The following is a 10,392-nucleotide window of genomic DNA, read 5'->3' as shown; positions in this document are numbered from 1 at the left end:
GATAGCGGTGTTATCACAGGACGATGTAACCCAGGGACCCAGAGACATGGGTTCAAATCCCACCACAGCAGAAGGTGGCATTTGAATTAAATTAATAAATCTGGTCTAGTCTAATGATGGCCATTGTTGTAATAAACCATCGGGTTCACTGCTGTCCTTACCTGCTCTGGCCGACATGTGACTCCAGACCCACAGCAATGCGGTTAACTCTTACATGGAATGAAACCGGACGGACCACCCGGCATCGACCTAGGCACTGGAAACGACAACGGCAAACCCAGCCCTGTCGACCCTGCAAAGTCCTCCTTACTAACATCTGGGGGCTTGTGCCAAAGTTGGGAGAGCTGTCCCACAGACGAGTCAAGCAACAGCCTGACAGAGTCATACTCAGGGAATCATACCTTACAGACAATGTCCCAGACACTGCCATCACCATCCCCGGGTATGTCCTGTCCCACCGGCAGGACAGACCCACCAGAGGTGGTGGCACATCGACTCCGGACCCCATGAAGTCTCATGGCATCAGGTCAAACATGGGCAAGGTAACCTCCTACTGATTACCACCTACCGCCCTCCCTCAGCTGATGAGTCAGTACTCCTCCATGTTGAACACCACTTGGAGGAAGCACTGAGGGTAGCAAGGGCACAGAGTATACTCCGGGTGGGGGACTTCAATGTCCATCACCAAGAGTGGCTCGGTAGCACCACTACTGACCGAGCTGGCCGAGTCCTAAAGGACATGGCTGCTAGACTGGGTCTGCGGCAAGTGGTGAGGGAACCAACATGAGGAAAAAACATACTTGACCTCGTCCTCACCAATCTGCCTGCCGCAGATGCTTCTCTCCATGACAGTATGGGTAGGAGTGACCACCGCACAGACCTTGTGGAGACGAAGTCCCTCCTTCACATTGAGGGTACCCTCCATCGTGTTGTGTGGCACTATCACCGTGCTAAATGGGATAGATTTCGAACGGATCTAGCAATGCAAAACTGGGCATCCATGAGGCACTGTGGGCCATCAGCAGCAGCAGAATTGTACTCAACCACAATCTGTAACCTCATGGCCCGGCATATCCCCCACTCTACCATTACCATCAAGCCAGGAGACCAACCCTGGTTCAATGAAGAGTGCAGGAGGGCATGCCAGGAGCAGCACCAGGCATACCTCAAAATGAGGTGTCAACCTGGTGAAGCTACAACACAGGACTATCTGCGTGCCAAACTGCGTAAGCAGCATGCAATAGACAGAGCCAAGCGATCCCATAACCAACAGATCAGATCTAAGCTCTGCAGTCCTGCCACATCCAGTCGTGAATGGTGGTGGACAATTAAACAACTAACTGGAGGAGGTGGCTCCACAAATATCCCCATCCTCAATGATGGGGGAGCCCAGCACATCAGTGCGAAAGATAAGGCTGAAGCATTTGCAACAATCTTCAGCCAGAAGTGCCGAGTTGATGATCCATCTCGGCCTCCTCCTGAAGTCCCCAGCATCACAGATGCCAGACTTCAGCCAATTCGATTCACTCCGCGTGATATCAAGAAATGACTGAAGGCACTGGATACTGCAAAGGCTATGGGCCCTGACAATATTCCGGCAATAGTACTGAAGACCTGTGCTCCAGAACTTGCCGTGCCCCTAGCCAAGCAGTTCCAGTACAGCTACAACACTGGCATCTACCCTGCAATGTGAAAAATTGTCCAGGTATGTCCTGTACACAAAAAGCAGGACAAATCCAACCCGGCCAATTACAGCCCCATCAGTCTACACTCAATCATCAGTGAAGTGATGGAAGGTGTCATCAACAGTGCCATCAAGCGGCACTTGCTTAGCAATAACCTGCTCAGTCACGCTCAGTTTGGGTTCCGCCAGGGCCACTCAGCTCCTGACTTCATTACAGCCTTGGTTCAAACATGGACAAAAGAGCTGAACTCAAGAGGTGAGGTGAGAGTGACTGCCCTTGACATCAAGGCAGTGTTTGACAGAGTATGGCATCAAGGAGCCCGAGCAAAACTGAGGTCAATGGAATCAGGGGGAAAACGCTCCGCTGGTTGGAGTCATACCTAGCGCAAAGGAAGATGGTTGTGATTGTTGGAGGTCAATCATCTGAGCTCCAGGACATCACTGCAGGAGTTCCTCAGGGTAGTGTCCTAGGCCCAACCATCTTCAGCTGCTTCATCAATAACCTTCCTTCAATCATAAGGTCAGAAGTGGGGATGTTCGCTGATGATTGCACAATGTTCAGCACCATTCGTGACTCCTCAGATACTGAAGCAGTCCGTGTAGAAATGCAGCAAGACCTGGACAATATCCAGGCTTGGGCTGATAAGTGGCAAGTAACACTCGCGCCACACAAGTGCCAGGCAATGACCATCTCCAATAAGAGAGAATCTAACCATCTCCCCTTGACATTCAATGGCATTACCATCGCTGAATCCCCCACTATCAACATCCTAGGGCCTACCATTGACCAGAAACTGAACTGGAATAGCCATATAAATACCGTGGCTACAAGAGCAGGTCAGAGGCTAGGAATCCTGAGGCGAGTAACTCACCTCCTGACTCCCCAAAGCCTGTCCACCATCTACAAGTCACAAGTCAGGAATGTGATGGAATACTCTCCACTTGCCTGGATGGGTGCAGCTCCAACAACACTCAAGAAGCTCGACACCATCCAGGACAAAGCAGCCCGCTTGACTGGCAACCCATCTACAAACATTCACTCCCTCCACCACCGATGCACAGTGGCAGCAGTGTGTACCATATACAAGATGCACTGCAGCAACTCACCAAGGCTCCTTAGACAGCACCTTCCAAACCCGCGACCTCTACCAACTAGAAGGACAAGGGCAGCAGACGCATGGGAACACCACCACCTGCAAGTTCCCCTCCAAGTCACACACCATCCTGACTTGGAACTGTATCGGCCGTTCCTTCACTGTCGCTGGGTCAAAATCCTGGAACTCCCTTCCTAACAGCACTGTGGGTGTACCTACCCCACACGGACTGCAGCGGTTCAAGAAGGCAGCTCACCACCACCTTCTCAAGGGGCAATTAGGAATGGGCAATAAATGCTGGCCTGGCCTGCGACGCCCACATCCCTGAATGAATGAAAAAAAAAGATGCTGCAGCAGGCGGTGGGCAATGAACCCCAGTTGTCCAAACCATCAGGGAGGTGAGAATTCGGGGGTCGAACTCGAGGGAAAGAGTAACACAAGCCCCTTAATGCCAGACGCGGGTGATAATGCCATTCAGGATTAGGAATTTGGCAGAATTACACGGAGCCACGTCAAAACCGCAGCACAGAAACAGGCCATTCGGCCCATCCGCTCCCTGCTGGCGTTTCTGCTCCACACGAGCCAACTCCCACCCCCTACTTCATCTCCCCCTATCACCATATCCTTCTATTCCTTTCTCCCTCGTGTGTTTATCCAGCTTCCCCCTTAAATACATCCATACTATTCACCTCAACCACTCCCTGTGGGAGCGAGTCCCACATTCTCACCACTATCTGGGGGAAGGAGTTTCTCCTGAATTCCCCATTGGATTTATTACTGACTGTTTTATATTGATGGGCCCACCGACCCCCGTTGCTTCACTTTGTGTTAATCTTCACAGAGGATGAGGATAAAGTGAGAGAGACAGGAGGCAGACTAAAACAATGGGACTTAGTTTGCAGATCCAGTTAAATCGGTACCCTCTGGTTCCGGATCCTTCCGCCAGTGGGAACAGTTTCTCCCTATCCACTCTGCCCAGACCCCTCATGGTTTTGAACACCTCTATCAAATCTCCTCTCGGCCGTCTCTTCTCCCAGGAGAACAGCCCCAGCCTCTCCAATCTATCCACGTAACTGAACTCAATACCCCAGTGTGCTCAGGGCCGTCGGTCAGCTTGACGAAATGTAGCCCTTTTGAGCACGAGACAGGTCCCCAAGTGCAGGACGGGTCCCACGCCCTGTTGCCAAGCGACAGACCCGCGGCTCAGTTCCTCCGGAGTCGGTCTTCCCTGCTGAGCACGGTGGAAAAGATGGGATCGACCAGTGCCCCCTTTAATTTCCCTCGGCTGTGCGCGGCCTGTATCTTCCACTGGCACGGTCCCTTTAAGAAGGACCTTAAAGGGGCCGCTTCTTGTGCTCGGCCTGTTTTGTTCCCTGGGCAGTGTATCCTGTGCAGACGCGCACCTGCACAGCTTAGATGGGACACTGCACGTGACCCATCTCAATTCTATCAGAGACAAACGTTGCCTGTTACGTGGTACCACAGTGACCAGTATAAACCCGATAAAACAGGGCACAGTGGCTGATAGGTTATAGACGTGACATCTGATCCACCGTTCAGATATCCTCTGTTCAGATGACGAGCACCCACACTGCCCTGCTGATCGGCAGCCATGGTTCTGGTTCAGGGAGGGAATTCCAGAGCTCAGGGCCCCAGGCAGCTGAAGGCACGGCCGCCAATGGTGGAGCGATGGGAATTGGGGGATGGGCAAGAGGGCGGAATTGGAGGAGGGCAGACATCTCAGAGGGTTGTAGGGGGCTGGAGGATGTGACAGTGCAGGCTCGGGGTGGGTGAAAGGGCCATCGGGGAGTGAAGTGGTTACAGATGATTTGTGAAGGCTCCTTTTAATGCGAGCTTTGACTTGCCTTTGAGCAACCTGCCCAGAATCTAATTGGCAGCACTGCAGACCCACGCCTGATGGGGGGTGAGGCTTCACGATAATATTCCACACTTCACTCCGATGAAAGGCTGGACATTTTCGGCCTGGACAGTTGTCCTCCCTGACGGACTTTACAAAGCCCGCAGTGAGAGGCAGAGAGAGACAGCTTTGAGTGACGCTGGGCTGAATGAGGCCTGCTGTGTCGGCCCATTGACTAACACGGAATAGAGATGCATTGTGGACCAAGTTGCACACTGGGCTTATTGTGCCTCTCAAACCCAGGCTGTAAGTGCCAATCTCTGAGGCAGTCAAAGGAAAGAGTCAGCCTTGGGAGGACAATGGCCTGCGGTTCGCTCAGGGAACTCAGCCAATCGGGGAACAGCAAGAGGCACGATCCTCACAGCGTCGTCGTCACTGTTCTTTAAAGTTGACCATTGGAACCAGGAGGAGGCCATTCAGCCCCTCGAGCTTTTCCCACCGGCTTCCACGACCTTTGACCTGCGAGAGGAAAGGGAACCAGCCCAAGGGAATGTTACTCCTGGTCAGCAAGCACACGAAATTAGAAGATGGAATCAGAAGACTGGGGAAGGTTCGTAATGCAGGTGTAAAGCAGTCAACTGAACCCAGCCAAAACTTCCAACCGAGACACCAACAGATCTCAGACCCAGAACTAGACGTCACCCAGTGGCTCTTACAGCTGCAATGGAAGTTTCCATTTCTCAGAGTCCGCCAACCCCAATCCCAATGGATCCAAACCCCTTCCGATTCACTCCCATTGTACACAATCCCAATGGACCCAAACCCCTTCCCATTCACTCCCATTGTACACAATCCCAATGGACCCAAACCCCTTCCCATTCACTCCCACTGTACACAATCCCAATGGACCCAAACCCCTTCCCATTCACTCCCATTGTACACAATCCCAATGGACCCAAACCCCTTCCCATTCACTCCCACTGTACACAATCCCAATGGACCCAAACCCCTTCCGATTCACTCCCATTGTACACAATCCCAATGGACCCAACCCCCTTCCCATTCACTCCCATTGCACACAATCCCAATGGACCCAAACCCCTTCCGATTCACTCCCATTGTACACAATCCCAATGGACCCAGACCCCTTCCCATTCACTCCCATTGTACACAATCCCAATGGACCCAGACCCCTTCCCATTCACTCCCATTGTACACAATCCCAATGGACCCAAACCCTTCCCATTCACACCCTTCCCGTTCACTCCCATTGTACACAATCCCAATGGACCCAAACTCCTTCCCGTTCACTCTCGTTGTACACAATCCCAATGGACCCAGACCCCTTCCCATTCACTCCCATTGTACACAATCCCAATGGACCCAAACCCCTTCCCATTCACTCCCATTGTACACAATCCCAATGGACCCAAACCCCTTCCGATTCACTCCCATTGCACACAATCCCAATGGACCCAACCCCCTTCCCATTCACTCCCATTGCACACAATCCCAATGGACCCAAACCCCATCCGATTCACTCCCACTGTACACAATCCCAATGGACCCAAACCCCTTCCCATTCACTCCCACTGTACACAATCCCAATGGACCCAAACCCCTTCCCATTCACTCCCATTGCACACAATCCCAATGGACCCAAACCCCTTCTGATTCACTCCCACTGTACACAATCCCAATGGACCCAAACCCCTTCCCATTCACTCCCATTGTACACAATCCCAATGGACCCAAACCCGTTCCCATTCACTCTCACTGTACACAATCCCAATGGACCCAAACCCCTCCCATTCACTCCCACTGTACACAATCCCAATGGACCCAAACCCCTTCCCGTTGACTCCCACTGGACACAATCCCAATGGACCCAAACCACTTCCCAGTCACTCCCACTGTACACAATCCAAATGGACCCAAACCCCTTCCCATTCACTCCCATTGTACACAATCCCAATGGACTCCAATCCCTTCCCGTTCACTCCCATTGTACACAATCCCAATGGACTCCAATCCCTTCCCATTCACTCCCACTGTACACAATCCCAATGGACCCAAACCCCTTCCCATTCACTCCCACTGTACACAATCCCAATGGACCCAAACCCCTTCCGATTCACTCCCATTGTACACAATCCAAATGGACCCAAACCCCTTCCCATTCACTCCCACTGTACACAATCCCAATGGACCCAAACCCCTTCCCATTCACTCCCACTGTACACAATCCCAATGGACCCAAACCCCTTCTCACTCACTCCCACTGTACACAATCCAAATGGACCCAAACCCCTTCCCATTCACTCCCACTGTACACAATCCAAATGGACCCAAACCCCTTCCCATTCACTCCCACTGTACACAATCCCAATGGACCCAAACCCCTTTCCGTTCACTCCCACTGTACACAATCCCAATGGGCCCAAACCCCTTCCCATTCACTCCCACTGTACACAATCCAAATGGACCCAAACCCCTTCTCACTCACTCCCACTGTACACAATCCAAATGGACCCAAACCCCTTTCCGTTCACTCCCACTGTACACAATCCCAATGGACCCAAACCCCTTCCCGTTGACTCCCACTGGACACAATCCCAATGGACCCAAACCACTTCCCAGTCACTCCCACTGTACACAATCCAAATGGACCCAAACCCCTTCCCATTCACTCCCATTGTACACAATCCCAATGGACTCCAATCCCTTCCCATTCACTCCCATTGTACACAATCCAAATGGACCCAAACCCTTCCTTTTGACTTCCACTATATACTGCGCCCTTCACAGCGGCCATACAGTACCAGAGGGTGTGAATCATTCCCATTTACCTGCAGTGTACCGTACATATACAGCAGCTTACACTGAGGCACACAGGAGCCATATAGTATCAGACAGGCGTGAATCGTTCAGTGTTACCCGTTGTTATTCTACATGTACAGGAGCTGACACTGAGACACACGGCCAAACCAGATGTGAAACCACAGATTCCTCGTCCCACGGTTTGAGCTATTTCAAATAACTCTATTAATTGCATCCTGCTGTGCTTTTCCAGAAATTGAAAGCATTTTTAAGGCAGGATGTGAGGATTCTGTGATCGCTTATGAATTGTGCAAATTCTCAGAATGTTCTGCTTTTAATCCCCAAATAAAGTGACCAGGAATTCCTGTGGCAACTGAAGGAATTTTCAACATACTGTCCAGGAAACTTTGTTTATTTTCAGTGAGGAATTATACGGCCCAATTACTATCTGGAAACTTCCCTGTTCATTTGAGGGATCTATCATTGCAAGTGGCAATTCCATCAAACACTCCCAGGACAGGTACAGCACATGGCGACTGGCTCAAGCCATGGGAGGCCGGGCTGGCGACTGTGTGGACCAGAGTTGTGAACTTCGAGCTGAGGCTTGAGGATGGCTCACTTGACTTGAAGTATCAATAAAACTTGACCTTTTCTTGGCAAAAAAAAAAAACGGGGGTTAGATACAGAGTAAAGCTCCCTCTACACTGTCCTCATCAAACACTCCGCAGGACAGGTACAGTACGGGGGTTAGATACAGAGTAAAGCTCCCTCTACACTGTCCTCATCAAACACTCCGCAGGACAGGTACAGTACGGGGGTTAGATACAGAGTAAAGCTCCCTCTACACTGTCCTCATCAAACACTCCGCAGGACAGGTACAGTACGGGGGTTAGATACAGAGTAAAGCTCCCTCTACACTGTCCCCATCAAACACTCCCAGGACAGGTACAGAATGGGGTTAGATACAGAGTAAAGCTCCCTCTACACTGTCCCCATCAAACACTCCCAGGACAGGTACAGTACGGGGGTTAGATACAGAGTAAAGCTCCCTCTACACTGTCCCCATCAAACACTCCGAGGACAGGTACAGTACGGGGGTTAGATACAGAGTAAAACTCCCTCTCCACTGTCCCCATCAAACTCTCCGAGGACAGGTACAGTACGGGGGTTAGATACAGAGCAAAGCTCCCTCTACACTGTCCCCATCAAACACTCCCAGGACAGGTACAGCACGGGGGTTAGATACAGAGTAAAGCTCCCTCTAGACTCTGTAACAAATGTATGTCTGTTCCCGTAGTGGCAGGAAGTTGAAAAGCAATATTAATGAGTCTTTCCAGTCTCTTTATTAGATCAGACCCAGGGGACATTACGTGTTTAGAAAGAAAATGGAACAGAGAAAACTTTACTCATGGAAGAATGCAATCCTTTTTTTGGACAATACCCCTCACATGCATAGTTTTAAGGAACGTAGGAACAGGAGGAGGCTGTTCAGCCCCTCGAGCCTGTTACTCAGGAACAGGAGGAGGCCCATTCAGCCCCTCGAGCCTGTTACACAGGAACAGGAGGAGGCCATTCAGCCCCTCCTTGAGCCTGTTACACAGGAACAGGAGGAGGCCCATTCAGTCCCTCGAGCCTGTTCCCCCATTCAATGAGATCATGTCTGATCTGTGACCTAACTCCATATTCCCACCTTTGCCCCAAATCCCTTAATACCTTTGGATAACAAAAATCGATCAATCTTAGATTTAAAATTAACAATTGATCCAGCATCGATTGCCGTTTGCGGGAGAGAGTTCCAAACTTCTCCCACCCTTTATGTGTAGAAATGTTTCCTAATTTCACTCCTGAAAGGTCTGCCTCTCAGTTTTAGTCTCTACTCCCCCAGTCCTAGACTCCCCAACCAGCGGAAACAATTTCTCTCTCTCTACCCTATCAGTTCCCCCAAATATCCTGAAACCGTCAATCAAATCACCCTTGAACCTTCTAAATGCCACAGAATACAACCCGAGTTTGTGTAATCTCCCCTCGTAATTTAACCCTTGGAGTCCAGGTAATGGACAAAATATAAAAAGCAGTGAAGAATGACTCAAAGATTAATAAGGAGGGGAGAAAGCTGGCTAGAAATATGAAAACAGATCGTAAGAGTTTCTCTAGATATTTAAAAAAGAAAAGAGTTAACAAAGTGAATGTTAGTTCTTTCGAAAGTGACTCTGGGGAATTAATAATGGAGAATAGGGAGATGGCAGGAAGAATAAAAAAGCAGCATTATATCAAAATGGTGAGAGATTGCAGAGCTCTGAGATGCAGAGGGATCTGGGTGCCCTAGTGCATGAATCGCAAAAGGTTAATATGCAGGTACAGCTTGTAATTAGGAAAGCTAATAGAAAGTTATCGTTTATAGCGAGGGGAATTGAATATAAAAGTAGGGAGGTTATGCTTCAGCTATACAGGGCATTGGTGAGACCACATCTGGAGTACTGTGTACAGTACTGGTCTCCTTATTTAATAAAGGATGTAAATGCATTGGAGGCAGTACAGAGAAGGTTTACTCGACTAATACCTGGAATGGGCGGGCTGTGTTACGAGGAAAGGTTGGACAGGCTAGGCTTGTATCCAATGGAGTTTAGAAGAGTAAGAGGCGACTTGATTGACACATATAAGATCCTGAGGGGTCTTGACAGGGTGGATGTGAAAAGGATGTTTCCCCTTGTGGGAGAATCTAGAACTAGGGGTCACTGTTTAAAAATAAGGGGTCGTTCATTTAAGACAGAGATGAGGAGAAATATTTCCTTGGAGAGGGTCGTGAGTCTTTGGAATTCTCTTCCTCAAAAGGCGGTGGAAGCAGAGTCTTTGAATATTTTTAAGGCAGAGGGAGATAGATTCTTGATAAGCAAAGGGGTGAAAGGTTATCGGGGGTCGGTGGAAATGTGGAGTTG

General features: G+C 50.1%; 1 protein-coding gene across 1 annotated transcript in view; it reads left to right on the top strand.

Annotated features, from left to right (window-relative positions):
* Positions 1-3,145: 3,145 nt before the first annotated feature.
* itih6 (inter-alpha-trypsin inhibitor heavy chain family member 6) overlaps positions 3,146-10,392 on the top strand; it is a 67,126-nt gene continuing 59,879 nt past the window's right edge. Inside the window, exons 1-4 of the mRNA XM_068024302.1 lie at positions 3,146-3,176; positions 3,816-4,141; positions 4,339-4,459; positions 4,966-5,381. Of these exons, the coding sequence (XP_067880403.1) occupies positions 3,146-3,176; positions 3,816-4,141; positions 4,339-4,459; positions 4,966-5,381 (894 nt within the window). The remainder of the gene's footprint in view (positions 3,177-3,815; positions 4,142-4,338; positions 4,460-4,965; positions 5,382-10,392) is intronic.

The sequence above is a fragment of the Heterodontus francisci genome, chromosome 49 (genome assembly GCF_036365525.1).
Source record: "Heterodontus francisci isolate sHetFra1 chromosome 49, sHetFra1.hap1, whole genome shotgun sequence".
Classification (NCBI taxonomy): domain Eukaryota; kingdom Metazoa; phylum Chordata; class Chondrichthyes; order Heterodontiformes; family Heterodontidae; genus Heterodontus; species Heterodontus francisci.
This window is presented reverse-complemented; position numbering and strand designations above follow the sequence as displayed.